The sequence below is a fragment of the Juglans microcarpa x Juglans regia genome, chromosome 5D, assembly GCF_004785595.1.
Source record: "Juglans microcarpa x Juglans regia isolate MS1-56 chromosome 5D, Jm3101_v1.0, whole genome shotgun sequence".
Classification (NCBI taxonomy): Eukaryota; Viridiplantae; Streptophyta; class Magnoliopsida; order Fagales; family Juglandaceae; genus Juglans; species Juglans microcarpa x Juglans regia.
In genome coordinates this window covers 19,726,544-19,746,956 of record NC_054602.1, presented here as the reverse complement: position 1 = coordinate 19,746,956, position 20,413 = coordinate 19,726,544, and the positions used below count along the sequence as shown (strand labels likewise).

General features: G+C 34.8%; 1 protein-coding gene across 2 annotated transcripts; it reads right to left on the bottom strand.

Annotated features, from left to right (window-relative positions):
* Positions 1–681: 681 nt before the first annotated feature.
* Positions 682–19,798, bottom strand: LOC121266024 (anaphase-promoting complex subunit 4). Of its 2 annotated transcripts, XM_041169714.1 has the most exons (19): positions 19,580–19,798; positions 19,374–19,485; positions 19,208–19,299; positions 17,777–17,860; positions 16,784–17,023; positions 10,423–10,500; positions 9,739–9,890; positions 9,323–9,483; positions 9,133–9,233; positions 8,981–9,055; positions 7,684–7,863; positions 6,888–6,970; positions 6,704–6,802; positions 5,325–5,429; positions 4,602–4,740; positions 3,073–3,300; positions 2,842–2,994; positions 2,287–2,368; positions 682–863 (listed from the first exon to the last, which is right to left on the bottom strand). In XM_041169714.1, exons 1-19 carry the CDS (start codon positions 19,646–19,648, stop codon positions 769–771), a joined length of 2,328 nt encoding a protein of 775 aa, XP_041025648.1. In that variant the 5' UTR covers positions 19,649–19,798; the 3' UTR covers positions 682–768. The 2 variants fall into 2 exon arrangements, with proteins under 2 accessions (XP_041025648.1, XP_041025649.1); XM_041169715.1 differs by lacking the exon at positions 8,981–9,055.
* Between the last annotated feature and the right edge of the window lie 615 nt (positions 19,799–20,413).

Here is a 20,413-nt window from a genome sequence, read left to right as displayed (position 1 = left end):
TTTTTATTCAATTTTTTTCCTCTCATTTTCCAAAACTTAATAAAATATTTTAACTCAAATCATTTAATTACTATTCATATTTCACAGATTTCTCATCCAATCTCAACATCCAAAAGAGGCATAAATCTAGAAAAATGTTGATGTGCCAGCATGCACGTCCTCTGTCCACTTCAACCATGTTTACGTATTCCGGTTCCAACAAATTTCAAATTGGATAATGATACACGTATAACTTTTTTATGACTAGTATATTTACTATCATTCAATGCAATCATGCCACTTCATAATAAATAAATTTCAGTTTTTCAAAACTACGATCCATTTCATAGAGTTATAAAAGGGAATTAAGTTGATGATTTTTCTTTTTCCAAGCACATATTTGACAACTTCATTTGTTCCCTTTGTTGTTGGATGACTGAGTTCCCTTGAAAGCTCACCATTCTTTACCTTCTCTACCCTCTTAGACCACCCCTTTCCCTTTCGTAAATAGAAATCTCCAAAAAGCGACAACGGTTGTTCGTACATTACTGTAACAAGAGTGCTCTGCTTTCCTCTATTGAATGATTCATGAATTCCTTGCTACCAATCGACTGCAACATTGCATTCACTAATGATAAATTCTATTAGCCCATTAAGACCAAAATTATAAAAAAGAAAAAAAAAAGATAAACAAAACACAACTAATTAAATCCATTCAACGTTGTTTTTGTTTTAAAGTACAGTAAAAAATAATTATAAAAAATATCAAACAAAAGACACATCAGGTCGTTATTCTGCATCTGAGACCTCATCTTCATCTTCCTCCAGGATGTAGACCAAGGCACGTTTTCTTGCAGCAAAAACACAAGCAACACCTCGGGATGCTGTTACAAATAGGTTTCAATGTCAAGGTCAGGACACTAGCACAAACTCATTTCAACAAATCTACAACAAGGTTTATGTAACTGGTTAGGATCCAGTTTAAAGACACTGAACTTTCTTCTATGCATGGAAGGAGGAATATATTCCCAATAAAAGTTATCTTTGAGGTCAGATAATTGTTACATATAATAACTTCAAATGAGAAACTGAGGTTGCAACAATTTTGCTAATTCTTCTTTACACTGAAGTGTGAAGTAGCTTGAAAAGGCAGAGTGCACGAATCCTTTACCATTTAGACAAGTCTTCAGTATACTTCCTGTATGCACAATAACTTTTCTCTTTCTAATGAATTTTTCTCTCGGAAAAATACACTTTGCCCCAACTATAACTCCAATTCCAATTTGGCGGCCAAACTATCAAATTTATCATTTTACCCCAAAACTACCACTTCCCCTTACAATTTGCTCACTCTTTTAAAATTCAGTCATTAAAATCACATCAGGTCACCTATTTTCCATCCAATGGTAAGATCTTAACAAGTGGGTAAATTGTAATTTAAATTTCAATAAATAACAACTCTAATACTTTGTTGGTCAAATTACAACAGCACTAGTTTGAGGGGGTAAAGGTCAATTTTCCCAATTTCTTATTAATTTAATGTGTTAAAACTTTAATGATGAAGAAACGAGGTATTGTTCAAGTACAGAGGATTTATACACAAAAAACTCCTAATAAGAGAATGAAAAGAGTTAAATAGTCCTGACAACTAGAGAAAATGACTAAGCAATCAATGATAAAGGTTTTAAGGAAAACAATCCTTCATATCTACCAATGTCTTTCCTTATCTCAAAGCTCTAACAGATTCTCTCTCCAAATACAACACAAAGCATCCCGAGATCATCTTGCACAAAGCTTCTCTCTCGAACAACTGAACCTTCATTTTCAACAGGCCAGCATTTCAAACAAACTGAATTGTCCCACGCCATATGGCCAATTAAACTCATTAGACTCCACCCTCCCCCACAACTATCATATTTTGCATCCACCACCAGTGGTCCAGTCTAAAGAAATTGGTACGCTCATCTGCCTAATGCCTAACCATATCCCCAAGAAAGCACGGTTGAACCACATCAAATTGTGAGCCCCCAAACCTCCTTCCCACCAACACTGGAGATCACACCTGAGATCACTTTACCCATACTCGTGCTCATAAAAGGTACACACATACACTTATCAAAAAAAGAAAAGTGTACACACATACATACAGGACGCACATAAGCACACATGAGAGATTTATATCAATAGTCAACATAATTAATTCATCATCATGATCATTGTTCCACTAAATAGAACCCCTACCAGGATTATTGTTCTTCACAAAATTTGAAAAGCATAATAAACCAATATAAAATGAGAAAGACTCACTGCTAACTGCCAAGGGAGCGATTACAGGGTGAGGGATACTGCGAACCTTTTCATTCTCCATTTGTAGGTAGACAACAGAGTCCTGCACATAAAAACCTTCAGGGAACTTGGTTGTTTACGAAAAATCATCTTAAGAAAACACTCGTGAAAGAGCAGAAAGGAATAAAATTTAAATGTTCTTACCAAAAAAAAAGCAACACATGCACACAAGTTCGGCAACCACACAAATAAGGAGGAAGTTGAGAGAAGACAAATGAAATGCTTGACTTGAGAGATTTTTATTAAAAAAAAAAAAGTAAAAATAAAGGAAATTAAGATGAAATAATTTTCTCAAGAAACTAGCTGTTAGCCAGCATAGCCTGGAAAAAGGAGCTGTCACATTGTGGGGACAGAGGAGGTCAAATAAATAAAACACAGAAATCCAAAGAGCAAATTTACAAAAACTACGAATTTGGCAATGATATGAAGTTGAAAAACTACAAATTCCGCACCAAACCTGCAACACCAACAACATTTTAAAGTGGAAATGAGGATGAAACATGGGACCTAGATTACCTTTAGTTGGTGCAACATCCAATAGTCTAGACTAGTAGATTGTGAGATAGATACAAATGGAAGGTCACTTGCTTGTACAATCATCATACAGGCATCTCCAGAGCTTTCAGAAGAGGTATTAGTTTCATTTAATAACAAAACAAATTGACTTTCCTGTTTATACAAAATGGGTTAGACAACAACTGAAAAATATAAGCCACAAGATGGTACATAGTATATCTTGGTCTTCACCTTATATAAGGAAAGATCCACACACTGATAACCACCAGGAACGCACAGCAATACAATTTCCAATGAAGTATAACCCTTCTTGACATTCATCAAGTGATTCATAAACCCTCTTGCTATGCCTATACAATTCGCAATCTCCGGGAAAGACTCATCAGGTATTTGGAAAGATATATAATCAATACACCTATTTTCACAAGTCTGATAAGATGAGGTGGCATGGGAGGCATCCTGCAGACGTAAGAAATGAAACCTTAGAATGCAGAGTGATATTCATTTATACAAATAAGCAGAGCTCATTGATGCGATTGTTTAGAGTACATATAGTCTGAGCTTATCGAGATCAAACACACTTAACAATCTCCAGATAGATTTCATTATGTAAGTTTCCCTGTTGGTAAATTTAATATTTTGTCAAACTAATTTTATGTTGTCATAGCTTTGTTAAAAAAATATAGGTAGGTAGTCATAAAAAAATATAGGTAGTTTACAGAGAGGTGTAATTCACTTGATTTGGGTCATAAGACGTTTGAAATTAGTATTAAGGGTTATTTCATGTTTAGTACGGATTCCTACCCCTCGTACTTTCTGTCCTCTTCTTGAACCCAAACAACTTTGCAACACCTAGCCATCATAACCTCTAAAGCAATATAACTCCAACACATGCCACCACCATTCCAACACAAAATTATCAATTCCACTCCAATGACTATTTCAATTTGTTTATTGGGATTGAAAGTATCAGTATTAGAACAATCCAACAAATAGTTTTATGTATATAAATTCATCAACACAATAAATTTCTTAAATATAACAAATTTAACCGGACATTAAAGTTTTTTAATACTTCAAATATAAAACAGAATTACTGATAACCGTTTGCATGAAAATTTGGCAAAACTAGTGCTGAAATTTATCAAAATGTCAAAAGATAATTTAAGATAACTGCCTCAAGCCAAAACAGGTATTCCGAGGGGTGAAAAAAGGGGATCCAAAAAACTTGTTCCAACCTAGGAAATAAGCTCATGAGCTAATAGGCTTATTTCACAGTCAAGACACGAAATAAGACGACTTCCATTCCCATGTTAATCCTAGACATAGATTGCTTCTTTTGGTGTGAAGCAATGTCAAACCAAGCTGAATATGCTGAGATGAGTGGAACATACCAAAAAGGGACTGGAATTTAAGCGAGATGGAACAGGGGATTAGGCATTTTCGGTTGCTTGCCAGTACAACGCATTTGCCATTCTGGCCAGAACGATACAGAAATAATAACTTTGCATTAACAGTGCCCTGCCACAGTGAGTTTTAGCCACCAGCTCTAGAAATCAAATGCTTGCAATTTGGCCCAATTCTAGTAAAATTTCTCAAATTCTAGAATTTTGCGACCAACATCATAGAACCTAGATGTTTGATTGTTTTCTATCAGGTGATTTTTTTATGGGTACTTTTATCGATTAAAGAATTATCAATCACTGAATAATCATGCAGTTTTAACACTAAGATGACATGGAAAACACACAGCACAGTACCTCATAGTATGATATTGATGCAGGGACAGGGAAAGAAGTAGGTGCCGGCAAAGATGGAAGAGGGAACAGTGGCAACAGATTCTCGCAAAGTATCTTTTCGGATATTGTACAGTGGGGCATCTGAAAAGCTTCACTAAAACTGAAATAATAATATCATTAATAAAGTAATTTAAATTGATGTAAAATAGAAAAATATTACTCAAAAGAGATGAATTTCTGTGTATGTCAAAATATAAAACGTAAGAAATAGTCATCTACATATTTATCTATAAGAGGGAGGAAGAGTTGGAGAAAAAGAAAATATTTTAGATCATGCTTTCAAATTTGATACTAGCAACAAAAGTCTGACAAGTTTTAATTAAATTTTTTTTATGCTCTGATTTTCAGAATCTTCGGCATTTCCTGTTTCCCCTTCTTTTTCTTTCATTATTTTCCATCCTAATAACATTATCACTTGAAAATATTTAAAAATGGCGTTCAGAACTCATTAGTACATATTTTTATGCTTGGGAAACTAATACAACCTGCAATTGTGATTCTGCACTAAACATTGATTTTATTAGAATTTACAGAATCGAAACAGCACTAATTGAATGATGACATACTGGAACAAAGTTCTCTTTGGTTTCGGAAGACGTTAGAGCATTGCGCTGGGGGCCATTTTCACTGCGATCTTGATTACAACTACACCCTTTAATATTAAAAGAAGGAAGAAGGGAATACCTAGACTCCATCAGCTGAAATTCTTTAGCTAGCGTCCTTCGCAGATATTCGCAATCCAAAAATCCCCCAAAATTAACTAATTCCTTAACTCTTTGCATTGTTTCCCTGAAGCATTTAGACATCAGATTGCTTGAAGACTAACGTTGACACTGCAAAAACATATTGACATATTTGAAAGGTGTGCAAGTGTGTGCATGTAATCATGTGTACAGATATGCACACACACATTGGCATCAAAATGTAACCCAATTTTAGAGAACCAATGCCAAACTGTAGTTCATTTGGATTTCATTAGAGAAGTTGAAGAGACTTTAGCAGTTCCTATGTAATATAAGAGCGTAGTTGTCCAATAATATATTTTTCTAGGAAACTTATGTGATTGGCTGTGACCCTTACTTCCATTTGGTATAAAGACCATAGTATAATCAAATTTTTCTATAAGCAGTTCAAGAAACTCTTTGATGCCCCTTCTTGTACATGCTCATCAATAATCTTGATCCGGTTCACACTATGTAATTCCCGAATTCCACATTAGTTTCTAACAACATGAAACTGGGCTTTATATGTCATTTTACGGAATCTTCAAGTTGACTATTTTTTTTGTCATAGCACAAATGTGGCTAGTGCTACCCAAGGGTCGTTATATATTGTATTAGGGCCAGGTTGGACAGTTAGCTGTGCGATACTGGAGTATGGCCTTGACAAGCACCTCAGGAATTTAGGAGACAGCATTTGTAAACCCCAGTCCCACATTTTTTTTTTTATAAGTAACACCTCAGTCCTACAATGGGAATATGGCTAACCTACATTTTTTTACTGGCACCAAGTGTCTGGGAAAAGTCCTTACTAATCCTGAGGGTGCATAGGTCTGAGCAAGGAGTTTCCCGGAAGTACACCTCGGATAATTCAAGAGAAAATTCTCCTAGTCTGCTGGCCCCAAAAGTGTGAGGTTAAGTCTCACCTTGGCTACATATGAGGAAAAACTAGGTTTTTTAAGTGATTTTAGGATAGTTTCAAATTGACTAGTCTTTTAGGGTTATAGCACAAATGTGGCTAGTGTTTCTCCGGATGTGATTGACTGTGACCTTTTCTTCCACCTGTTGTTATGGGTGGAGCAAATCCCATTCAGTACAAAGACCATGGTATAAATCAAATTTATCTGTAAGTAGTGCACGCAATTCTCCGATGCCCCCATCGTGCACGCAATTCTCCGATGCCCCCATCTTGAACATGTTCATCAATAATCTTGATTTGATTTGCACACAGTATCAACCTCAAATGTCAACACATGCAATTGCCTTGCAAGTAATAGCCAAGCTGAAATTATCACATGCACAAAAATAACAGATGAGGATGTAAATGCCAAAAGTTCAACTTACAATTCAATTTCAATATCACCGTCAACTTCAGATAGTTCCAGTAACTGTTTGACAGGATCTTGATCATATAAAAACCTCAAAAATATTACAAGAAGTTCACTGCCAAAATCATAAATAAATAAAATGACCCCCAAAAAATGTGTCAATAACCTTAGGAAATCAGAAGGAAACCAGAGAGGTGTACCTATCATACGGTAGAAGCTGATCACTGGGTTCCGACATTAGTAGCTTTATACATTTTAAAAGCCAGTTGAAGAAATTTGAAAACTGAAAGAAAGAAAAAAGAACAAAGACATCAGAAATACATATTCACAAATCCTAGATGTTATCCTCTCATTTGTTTTGGCCAGTTTTTAGGACTTAATAATTAATGTACACGCTTTTTAGTCAGGTACAAGAAATCAGAAAACAACTACTATTTTAATTTTATAATTTCATATTACAATGTCGGTTAAAAAACGTTGATAATAAGAACAATGATTTCAAATAGAATATTGACACAAGCATTGAGAAAGAGAGAGCCAGATTGCTCATTGAAAAACAAAAACTGAAGGCTTCACTTATGTTAGTAATTTATTACTTTGGTAATATGATAATGAAGATAGAAGGGGGAAAAGGCTACACTACAGGCTGAAACCAATTCTATCACTACAAATTCATCTTATAATAGAATCTCTCCTCCATGCCCTCAAAGAAGAGACGATGAACAGCTATTTTTTACTCAACTAAAATTAATGCACTTAACCAATACTCATCAATAGCAGCATATTCTGTCAAAGATTTTGACAACAATTTTGTAAGAGATACATAAATGGGAACTTCAGAATAAAGAAAAGAGTGTTTCAATGTCAATAGTAGTAAGATACCTACAACACAATCATGCAGTTACACTTCCAAAAATACTTCTGTCCAAAGAAATTAAGTGTAAAAGTTAAAAAAAAAAAAAAGAAAAAAAAAAAAAGATCCTCAAACAACCATACCTGCTGCACCACAGATGAAAGCACTCTGATAAACCGTTCGACTTGTACAAGTAACATACCCGCTTTTTCTGTTGCATCATTGATGAGTGTCTCATCCAAACCAACACCCTTATAGCGTGCACGCCACCTTGAAAGGCCCCTCAACTCTCCCATCCTGAATCCAATTATTTCGGCAGCAGGCTGGGGAGTGGATATTTATCATTTAGCTTCTAATCAAGCTCATTGGTATAAGAACATGATAAACAAAACTATCACAGACACATACAACTCCACCAAATAGCAAGCAGCAACAAATATATAAAGAAGAAAAATGGCCAAACTTTGGTGAGATATAGCATCTATACATCCGAAGTATAGAGAAAGATATAAGAAATGCAAATTAACTACTTTACAAGCCTTGCTTAAGAAGATTGTAATGCAGTCAGCTTCAGCTCTTAGATATCAAGCATTACTTTGCAGTAATGCATTTGCATGTCAGCTTTTGATAATGGTGGACAGTCAAAGAGATTTATCCTGGTTTATGATGGTTATATTTCCATTAGCCAAGTATTATTTTCACGAGAAACTAGCTTTTACCTAGAACAGAATTTATTTCTTAAATGAAAATATGCTACACCCTTTATGGCCTGGTACTTTTGGCTTTTGAGATCCTAGTGTTGAAACTTTTGATTTTAATAGACTTTGTAATGACCCAATGAAGGCTCAAGCCACATTTGAGCTTATAATCAAGGACTAAGCAAGATTTTTTTTATAGGTAAAAGTAAAGGACTAATCAAGATCACAATTAGAGTCCCTTGAAATTCATTACAAAGGGCAAGAAACCTCACTTTCCCAAGCAATGTGGGATTTAATTCACCACCTTCCTTTCCCATACACAGTCTGGGGTATTAAAATCTTCCCCCCTTAAATCCCTTAAGTCCTCATTAGGCCATCATAGCAAGTAGCACAACTCAAGTCTCACACTTCTGGTTAGGATTGGTTCTACATGGCTTATAATGGGGGATTCCCATAGTGGCCTAGTGCAAGGGCTAGAACCAAGTGGGAAGACACCCAACCTGCTGCAAACTGATTTTTTTCCCGTTAAAAAATTTTAAAAGGCAATTAAAATTAAAGGTGATAAGAATGGAGTCTCAAATGCTCATTCTTTAAGAGTGTGGTCTCAAAAGCCAAAAGTGATGAATCATGGGATGCTGGACATATTTTCTCAGGAAAAAAAAATCAGATTGCATACCCATAAAGGTGATCGTAAATAGAAAGTACCAAGTCATTAACTGTCCAAAATAAGTAAATAATGCACCTGTAGATGATCAAGGACAATGAGCTGAAGTTCTTTTCCAGCACCACAAACAACCTTCGACACACGCTTGACACCCTATTAAATGATTAACTTGCTGTATCAAATGTAAAATCAGAATCTCCTTCACAAAGTTGACACAAGGTTGAGCATACCACTTCACCAAGAGAATTAACTAGAAATTGATGAACTGCTGGACTAGTCCGTGCACCACCTAAAAGGCTAAGAAACTCCTCTTGGGGAGATGAGTCAAGTCCTATATACAAAGGGTATAAATGATTAAACAAAAAAATAGCTATGAATTACATTAATGGACTGTACCTTTGTGTTACTAGTAGCAGTTACCATGGTCTATAATCAGTGTAGACAAAGAATCAAACTTCTCATGAAAATGGTGCATGGCATCAGACCACTGCTTACACATTACTGATAGTGATGCACGGATAACCTCAGTCAAATCCTCAATATTAGATGCTTGTTGAGCCACCTGATGAAGCTCATTTTTCCTGTAATGAGGGACAGAGAGAGTGAGGGATAGGGAGATGGGGATAGTTTGATACAGGGAGGACAAATATATATCATTATTAGATCAACTTCATGCCAGATAATCTTAAAGCCCAAAACTCTAAAGCACATTAGCAAGAAAGAAATTGAAAATGTGACCAAAAAACAAAAGAGAGAACCATAAACAAAATGAAAAAAGAAAACAATTCTAGGACCACACAATTTTGAAGAAATCCCATTTTCTACTGCAAAGTTACCTCTTCCAAAATATAGAAGTATCAAGGACGAAGCAATGCAAGCCATTCGTACCATGTCCAACCAATTTTCCATTTCGTGATTCATTGGTATCTTCAAAAAGTTCTCCAGAGCACATGACTATCAAATGACAAAGATCTTTTGATAAAGCAACCTAATAAAAAAATAGTGTAACAAGATCAGATTTTTGTGCACTATTAGGAGTTCACCTGCGAGCAACTTTAAAATAAGGAAGTATAAAAGGGTTTCTCTACAACATGTTCATGAAACTAAAAATTCTGTATGAATACTAATCAATAGAATATGGAAAAGGGGCCATAGGTGGACTTTCCAACTAAGGAGACTGATGATCCCTTTACCCGTGCTCATGAAGAAAAAACCGATCCAACTCATTTGATCACTTATTTCCCTTTTTTCTTGTTGCATAATCTTTTCATCTATTCAAGAGAACTGTGGCCAATCATAAAAGAGGTGAGGTGACAAATGAAAGAGAAACTCAAATAGCAATCAACTTGGATAGATTTCTTGGTATATGTTTATCGTTAATGTTGCTCGTGTGAAAACAATCTGGTCAAGAAAATTAATTAAACCATTCCATATGGATGTATAGAATGGTCGTGTAAACATCTTATTATCAAATGCACAGCGTAAAAATGTCAAGACCATCCACATGAAGTATAACATACCTTGTAAATGGAAGCATTAACAAGTCGGTAAGTAGCTTGAATATCCACAAGAGTAGGAAAACTGAACTTGTGTATGTTCTGAACATGAATGAGGCATAAACAATTAATATAAGATAAAACAGGTAATTAAGTGACAAGTCAAAACATTAAACTGAAAATATATTGGACTAACTTATTAGCAAAAATATGAAAATAAGAATAAAGAACCTGGAACAAGTTAGGTTAAAACCAAAGTACTGACTAAATTATAGGACTGTTCAAAAAAACAGTAAAACCGAACCGACCAACCGGTTTTGCACAGTTCAGTCCCCTTTTTGGCCTAGCACAATTGGTTTCGGTTTACATTTGACTTTGTTTTTTTGTTTTAGTTTTCAGTTTGGTCCTTGGGCATGCATTTTTCACCATGGACAAGACCGGACCTATTAGAATCCATGTATAATTAGTTATTTTTTAATATTTTTATATACTATAAATATTATACAATTGATGTTCCACTAAAAATAATATTTGGCTCAAGTGGTAAAGGCTTTGAGCTTGGGGGTATGTTCCCCTAGGTCTAAGGTTCAAATCTCCTCAGGTACAAACAATCTATAGGGGCCATCGGACTAGGGGATTTTCCTCTTGAATAAGCCGAGGTGCACTTGCGGGAAACTTCTTGCCAAGGGCCTGTGCACCCTTAGGATTAGTCAAGACGCTGTTCCCAGACACCCGGTGCCAATCAAAAAATAATAATAACATTTGGCCTCTACAATTGATATTTGGGCTAAACACTTGTACATTTGGGCCATAATACCAACCAAACCAAACCAAATCATCCTGGTAAACTGAACCGAAAACTAACTATAGACCAAACCAGTTGGTTTCAGGGTCCATAAATATAGAACGATCGGTTCAGTTTGGTCTAGAAAACTACTCAAAGACCAACCGAACCAAACCGATTTCATACTTACTGAATTTTTTATTTACACATATAATAAAACTTTATTAAAGCAAGTAACAAGGCATAGACCAAGTACACAAGGAGTATACAACTGAGAACACCAAGTTACAAATTAGGAGCTAGATGTGGAAACAAGAAAATCATAAAAACTAATCCCAAAGAAAACAATAGCAAAGGCTCAAAGAAATAAGGTATATAAAAGAAACATCTAAGTTCATCCACAGAAGCGCCATAGCCAATTCCCAAGAAGCACCTTCTTAAAAATCCCCAACCCTCCACAAGGAATCAGCAAGCAAACCTTATCCCATCTCACCAAATGAAGCTTGGCTTCCTCGCCAATTCCTCCCCACAAGAAAGCATGGAATCTCTTCTCAATCTAATTAGCCACACCAGTAGGCAAGGAAAATAATGATAGAAAATATGTAGGAAGTTTAGCAAGGGTGCTCCTGATTAGAGCACTCACATTGGATTAGCTAAAAGCTAAATTCAATGAGTATTTATCTATTAGAGAGCAAAATATGCTCACATTGGATTAGTTAAATTCCAAATATTTGGAATTTGGCTACAGTGACTTTCAAAAGTTTTTCCAAATTTGAAGGTTACTGTACATACATCAAATACATATTTTATTAATTATTTCTCTCTCCCTTTCTTTCTATCACATATTTTATCACAATTGATATATTAATTTGAGTTAGTGATATATTAATTTAATAAGAATATGATTATTAATTAATATATAATAGGTAGAATAATAAAATATGATAAAATAAAATAAATTAATAATTAAAAAAATTAAATATTTTTAAAATTATTAGTTATTCATTACTATATAATGAATAAATGTATAATCTAATGTAGAGATTTGATGTGAATAACTAAAACCAAATTCATCTTATATTATTTTATTATTATATAATGAAAAAATAGTTATTCCAATGTGGAGATTTATGTAAATGGAATAGCTAAAAGTCAAATTTCTCTTACATTCATAAAAAATGTCCTTTAACTTTGGCTAATCCAATGAGAGTGCTCTTAGAGTGAGTCTTCCCCTGTTTGACAAATCTATTCTTTTCCAGCTTGTAGCCTCCTCTCAAAATTTTCAATGACACCATCCCATCGCCTTTGACTTATAAGCAGCACCCAGGAGAAGACCAAGGTATTTCATACGAAGAGAAGATGCCTTGCATCCCATAATACAAGCCAATTCTATTTTATTATGCACATAACCCGCTGAGACCATCACTAATTTCATAAAATTCACCTTTAGACTAGAGACAACTTCAAAGCAAAGCATAAAGGCCCTCAACGATTGAATGTGGCATTGAGCCGGTTCACAAAACAATAATGTATCATATACAAAAAGAAGATCGGAGATATTGACAAAAGCAAGTCGAGTTCGAGCAAGTCGTGGGTAATCAAGCGATATTCATTTAATTTTTATTTGAATATGGATTAAGCTTGAGCTTATCATCGATGTATATTTTATGTTCACGTCACCAATGGTTTATTTATTTTCTGAACAAGTTCTTTACTTAGATGTGAAAAAATATATTATTTATATTATATCTTATAATTTTATTTATAAATTTTGACAAATCAACTTTTTTTGGATACCTTTATATACCCTTTCTATAGATTTATAGAAAGTTTTGAACCATCTTGCTCAATCGGTAGCATGTAATTACGGGGATGAACACAACTACAAGCAGTTTAGGTATTACCAAGTACTGAAACAGGTATCGATTTCCCAACATGTGGATGAACTGAAAAGGTCATCGGAGACTGGCTCTCCTCCGGATGGTGTAGCAACCAAGGCTCTGCTCAAGGATAGCATTATTTAGTTGATTGATGAAGATGTTCTGCATGGAAAGAGTGTTGGATTAATTGAGATGGATGAAAATCCATTTAGACATAGTAGGTTAGTGCCAAGAGGGCATCGAAAGAGCCAATGGATATAGATACAAGCTCTTCTAAGGTTGAGAGCTCCATAAGCCAAGCAATAATATTGTTATTGATTCTCCTTTCGATCTCTGTAATATGGAAAATCATGAGGTTTTACTAGAGACAGACCATAGGAGGGGTTGACAAGGTGAGTGAGTGGACTTTGACGCTAAAAAGGGGAAAGAATGTGTCACTGGGGTTGGTTCCACTACCTATGTTCAATATGAAGAGGGGGAGGTTGTTTATATATATGTTTTTGTTTTATAAGTAGGAGGTTGTTTATATATATGTTTTTTTTTTATAAGTAGGAGGTTGTTTATATATGTGCAAGAGAGTGAAATAATAATGGGGAATGGATTGAGGTGGGCAGTAGTAGTACAAGCAATGAGACCACATCTATTAAAAAAAAAAGCAGTGAGACCATCATGTCCACTTTGGACCTAGAAGCTTACACAAAGGTGGAGCCAGTCAAATGAGATCATGTCATCAGTTGATTATAAAATTAATGATGTGACCAATTCTTCAAATTGGGTGATACAAATTGAGAGGCATATGATCCTATTAACTGGGAGTTCCTTTTACATTTGTTTGAGGAGATGTGGTTTTGGGGAATATGGCAATCTTGGGTAGCTTATTGCATTACCACTATTTGTTTCTCTATTCTTTGTTATAGTCATGGAAGTACTAAGCAAAATGCTAACAAAGTTGGTCAAGGGTGTTTTATTTCAGGTTTCTCTATGGGGGCTGGAAACATTGTTGTAATTAATCTATCCCATCTTCTGTATATAAATGATACTTTGCCATTTTTTGAGGCTGACCCAAATCACCTTCAGTGTTAGCAAGCTTTACCCTAATGCTTTGAATCAGTCTTCGGATTAAAGATTAATTTGCTGAATCGAAATTGGGTCCAATGGGTCATTTTTCTGATGTGGACAGTTTGGCGAGTAATCCGGAATGTAACATGTCCTCGTTGCCAATGAAGTGTCCCTACCTTCCATAAGGGGCCACTTTTAAGGCAAAGACGATTTGGGATGAGATTATTGAGAAGATAGAGTGTTGATTGGCCGGTTGAAAGATGGTGTATTTGTCTAAAGATGGTAGGATCGATTTGATCAAGAGCAGCACTCTTTCTAACATTACCCACATATTTCAAGTCTATTTTCACCTCCTTTCGGGCGGTTTAGGGGAAGATGTAAAATTTTACTTGGCAAGTTGGGCCAACATTTACTCTCTGATCCTAAAGGTTGGTTGGGGGGTTCACAAGCTGCTCCTATTTAACTGTGCACTATTGGTTTAGTGGCTGTGGTGTGAATAAAATGATAAGAGATGCTCAATGGAGAGTAATAGTATATTTCAGGATGCTTGTGGGGTGGATGGAGTACAAATGAGGTCCAAGGGTAGCATGGGGTAGGTCTGTGGAAGAATATCAGGAAAGGTTGGGGTGCAGTTTTCTAACCATATCTAATTTGTTGAAGAAGCCAAATCCGAGATAAAATTTGGCAAGATTTGTGGTGTGGAGAGAGGGCCCTCAAGGAAGTTTCTTTGAATGTGTAGTGTTTGCTCATGACAAGATTGCTTCTGTGGCAAATAATTTGGAGATTTATGCTCCTGATTGGAGTGAGGTGCAAGATTGAGAGATGGATGTCATCAGTTAATCTATTAAATTCCACCAAAAGGAGAAGAGGTGAAGACGTTTGTTAGATCCCATCCAAGAGAGTACTGTTGAACGAATGTTCTTTCTACAACATACGCTATCCTCATATTAACAGCCTATTTCCATGGAAGAGCATGAAGCAAACAAAGATCACATTGAGAGTTGTGTTTTTTGCTTAGACAGCCTCTCTTGGGAAGATTCTGACATGGATAATTTAAAAGAGACCCAAGAACACACAAAACAAAGATATGAACTAGGTAAATAGAAATCAATATCCATGATCAATTGGTATTGCATGTGTAAGAAGGGTGAGGAGTCCGTCGATACTCTTCTACTCCATTGCGAGATTGCAAGTGCACTATAGAATGACCTATTCGGTCAAGTTCGATTGGCTTGCGTTATGCCCAGAAGAATTGTCAATCTTTTTATTGCTGGAGAAGACTAAGTGATGGCCCCGCTAATCACAGTAGTGTTGTAAATGGACACTCTTTGACTCATTTAGTGTAATTGGAAGGAAAGAAATTATAGAGCCTTCAAGGATCACAAATTATCAAAAAAGAATAGCTCAAGAATTTCTTTATTAATACTCTTTTCATTTTGACTACATCCATAGACTTGAATAGACTTAGGGCTTGTTTGGGAAGTGAGATGATCTCATCTCATCTCAAAATTTCTCATAATTTCCTTTCCAAACATCACTCAAACAAACATTTTTCAATTTCAAACCTTCAACTTTTTCATTTAATCATTACCTAATCATTCCAACTTTCCAAACTTCCAAACAAAACACACAAAAAAAAAAAAAAAAATTCAAATTTCAAAAAAAAAAATTATATTTAAACATTATATTCTTCTTTTTAAAAGTATTAAGAGATTAAAAAAAATTATATTCTAACAGTATTTTAACTTTATAATATTTTTATTCAATTTTTTCTCTCCTTTCCCAAAACCCAATAAAACATCTTAACTCAAACCCTATTCATAGAATTCTCTTCTCATCTCATTACCCAAGCATCCCCTAAGCATGCATGATTTTTTTATATCATTTTCTCCTTCTAGATGGGTGCCCTTGAATACTTCCTGTCTACTCAGGTTGCACCTTTTGCCATTAATAATAATAATAAGAAAAAAAAAAAGATTTCTTGCTTATCAAAACATAATAACAAATAAGAAGTTATATGAGCTTATGTGAGTCGAATCTAATTTATCAAGCGTTATAACATTAAAATCAATCATCATTTTACATCAACAGCAATTTACAAAACAAACCTAGCTGGATTCAAGTTTGGTTGAGTCAATCCTGAGCGGCCTATCAAATAGTCTTGTTTGTCTACATCTTCAAAGATAACACGAGGCTGTGACAAGAATAGGGACAGGTAGAATACATACTTGAATGGCCCAATAACTAAATAGTAAAGATATTTGTTCCCTTTCCTCTCTAGGCCTAATTCATAAATTACATCTTCCAAAAGTTGTCTTGTGTATCCTGCCACTTGGTAACAGGAATCTAAGTTCAAGCAAGTTTTGCACGAGAGAATCACAGCCCTTTCACAAGTAACAAGACACTCTTTTAGCAATTTGGATGACCAAATTTGGCATATAAATAGGATCCTGTATAAAAATGAAATATGCATTAACAAAGCAACTAATTATAGCAAAGCATAACGCACTTGTGGATTGTACAGCTAATTTATAGATTTCATGATACACACCTTGAAACAACAAGACATGGCTATTTAAGAGAGCCATTGACAATCAGAGTCACCAAGCCCATCACTTACGCACTATCATAAAGAAGTATTCAGAAGAAAATAGTAACTTACAATTTTGCCGATTGGAAAAATGCCAAATATGCTAAAGCAAATGATTCCATCCTTGTCTCCACTACACAAGATGTTAAAGCGTTGTTGTGAAGAATTTGAAAATTCTCGAAATGAATCTTCATTGTCATCCACGAAGCTAGCATCTCCAGATACCACTCCAGGCATTCGAGGAACCGTTGGAGCAGGAGGAAAGAAACATGAAGTACGATCTTCATATGCAGATAAGTTACCATTGCCATCCTATAACCCAATTCGAAAAATGAGATGGAAGTGAAAATATCAGCTGCAATCAAAAAACCCCTTCCACACACCCCACCCCTTCCCAAACACCAGAGAAAAAAAATGGTTCGACCAAAAAAGAGGACAAATGAAAGAGTTAGCAAATGTTTCAAATAAAATAATGGTGATGGTAAGGGCTTTGGTCTTGGGATATACTCCCCCAAGTCTAAGATTTGAACCCTTGGATGTAAACAATTTATAAGGGTCACTACCCATCAATGAAAAGCTGATGATTTATTTGATCCGTGTGATGTGGACCCATTACACAGATCAGAAGTTTAATAGGGTAAAAAGATATGGTTTGCACGGTCTACAAGATTCCTTGTCATAAAAGTTTAAAAAAATATGTGTACTTGGGCTATACCTATTTACTTGTCTGAATAAAATTTTCTTACCTATAAAAAAATTAAAAAAAAAAAGGATTTTAAAAAATTTCAAGAACACCCAAGATTAACTTTAATTTCAAACTTAATGGAGTTTATTCAAAACTTCTTAGTTCAAAACATATATTCAACTGAAGTAGAAAACAATACCAGCTTAGTAAGAATCCCAACAAAAGTTTCCGAAAAATCCCAGTCATAATTCTCACAAATGATGCTTTTTTAAAAGTAATAATTCCCATAAATGATACTTATTTCTTTTTTATCCATAAATCCATCAAGCTCAAAATGGTACATGGAATGCACATATACAGATTAAAAAGGAAAGGCATACTTTAATAAGATGATTATCCTCCTCCCAGTTAAGACACAAAACAGCAGCAGTATGGGACTTTAAACTTCTCAACAACCTTCCATTCTGCTTGACAAAAAGAATATCAATGATTAGAGAAGGCATAAACAATGAAAAGTTCATATTTTTATAACATGGATGCTCACCAAGGCAGATCCCTTTGGACTCAACCCTAAGAGTAAACCCCAGATACACAATCCCAACCATTCATAATAATGTATTAGCTAATTCCAAGTAACTCCTAGGGCAAATTGAATTTAGGATGTCCGAGTCTGCAGCTCACCCCAAGTCTTCCCATTGAGCATTAGGTTGCACCTTGACGGGTAACAAAAAATATAATTTGAAGTATACAACTCACAGTTTTCCACAATCAAACACATTTACAACGACAAGATGACATCACCAACAAGCAAGCAATATGCACTAGATTTTGATCAGCAATATGCACTAAATTAAGAGCTTCTACATTCGTCACGTTATCCAAATACACTTCAGATTTCTACATGTTGGTAAAAGGAATAGCCATGTTTATGTGATAAAAAATGAAATGAAAAATATTCAAATGAATGAGAAGATGTATTATTACCAAATTTTTATGCTAAGTTAAAAGATATGTAAGAGATGAAAAAAAATTATTACAAAACTGAAGCAACACAAACACCCAGCAAAAGAATCCAAATTAGGCAAACTTAAATCCTTATTTATAAAATCGCACCTTTAATCAAATGACTAGTCAAACGTAAAGAATATGATTTAGGAAAAAAGAAAGTAAATCTTCATCCTATCACAGTTGCCAACATAAACACAAAATTTGACATGGTGTAACAATGCAATAAATAGTCTCCAGAAACACTACCAGAGAAAACTTAAAATCATAATCTTGTATTTGATTTCAAAGCCACAGATATTTTAAAGACAAAACTCAGTAATATCAAAGCCCATATAATCGCTTTCTAGTCCGTATAAAGTATGACTGGTACAATGGCTAATTTATTTACGGGTCATCTTAGCGATTAATATGAACCCCTTTTATGTTTTTTATTGACAGTTGATAACCATGTTATGACCCATAATAAAAAGTTGACAACCACGTTATGTGTTTGGCTAAGTAATTCTTGAGCTAGGTCTATGTTACTCATAATGCAGTGACGACCAACCCAAGCTCAGTTCACACGCACCATAACAGACTTTCAAGATGATATGAAACTGGAAAAAGGGCCATAAGCTGCATTTCCGCAGACATTATATGCAACCAACATTAGTTCGATTATTATGTTGCTCGCGAAACTAAAGAAAAAAGAAATATTCATGAAAATGATATATTGTCTTCAGCATGGAGAATATGGGTCTCAAATATAGGTGTATAGCCAAAGTATAAATAGCAAATAAGAAAAATAAAGTAAGGCCATCAACTTCAACATCATGCAGTGTGACTGCTCCATCTTCAAGCCCAACAGCTATTGCCTTGCCGTCTGGTCTCCAACATAAGGATGTTATGCACCTTCCTGGACAAATTTTAGAAAATTAACCAAAACCAAAGAAATGGCGGGAAGGACGAGAAGATGAGAAAGATATTCACCAGGAGAAATCGTCCACAATCTCTGCCAATTGAAACGATGCAGCAAAATCTTTGAGTCCTCCGTGACCATGGCCAGCAAATCCTTCTCCGGATTCCACTCCGCAATTTTTATCTATAATTGTAAGAAAGAAATTAGAAAACGCACATGGACACATACAGATACCTTCGAAACCCGTCGATCACAAAGCCATGAAAGAAAAAAGAACCTGAGAAGCGACCGGCTTATCGAATTGAAGCTGGAAAGGAAGCACGCGCGGGGACTCGTCGGTTTCCATGGATAAAGCTTGGAAAAGCTGCCCGAAAAACGGTGAGTAGCTAAATCAGGGACACTAACTGCAAAGAAGGTAGAAAACCCTAGGCGACCGAGCCACGCTACAATGCCAGTCCGATTTGTGCGTTCTGTTGGCGGGAAATAATTAGGGCAAAATGATAAATGAACAGAAATGATACTTGTAGCGATAGATTATGTAAATGCGGTATATTATTTTAAAAAAAATGAGTAAATATGAGATTTATGTAAAAATAATAATTTTTTAATAATATACTTAACTCTTTTTCAAAATAAGTATGTGATGTTTGTACAATTCATAACTGTATTTAACATTATTTATAAATTTACAAAAGTGGAAAAATAGAGAGTATATGCAATGACTGCACACTCTAAGATTACAAATATCAATTTTCAATTTAAAATAATTATTCTATTGAAATTTCTCATAAATCCAATAGAGTAATGTTTTTATGTCTATTAATAAGAGTGTAACCGATCCGATTCGATCCTGTTTTAAAGAAATTCTGGAACCAAACCGATATATATTGGTTTTGAAAATTTAAAAACTAATACGGACCGATTTATCACCAAAATTAGAACTTTCGACTTTTTCGATTTCGGTCTGATCCGGTCCGATTTACCATTTACACGTGTGACACTATATATGTTTAATATTATAATTTTTTTTATACTAAACTTAATTGTGAGAATTTATTATTTATTATTAAAAATTACTGATTCTTTAATATTCAATTATAATAGTATAATA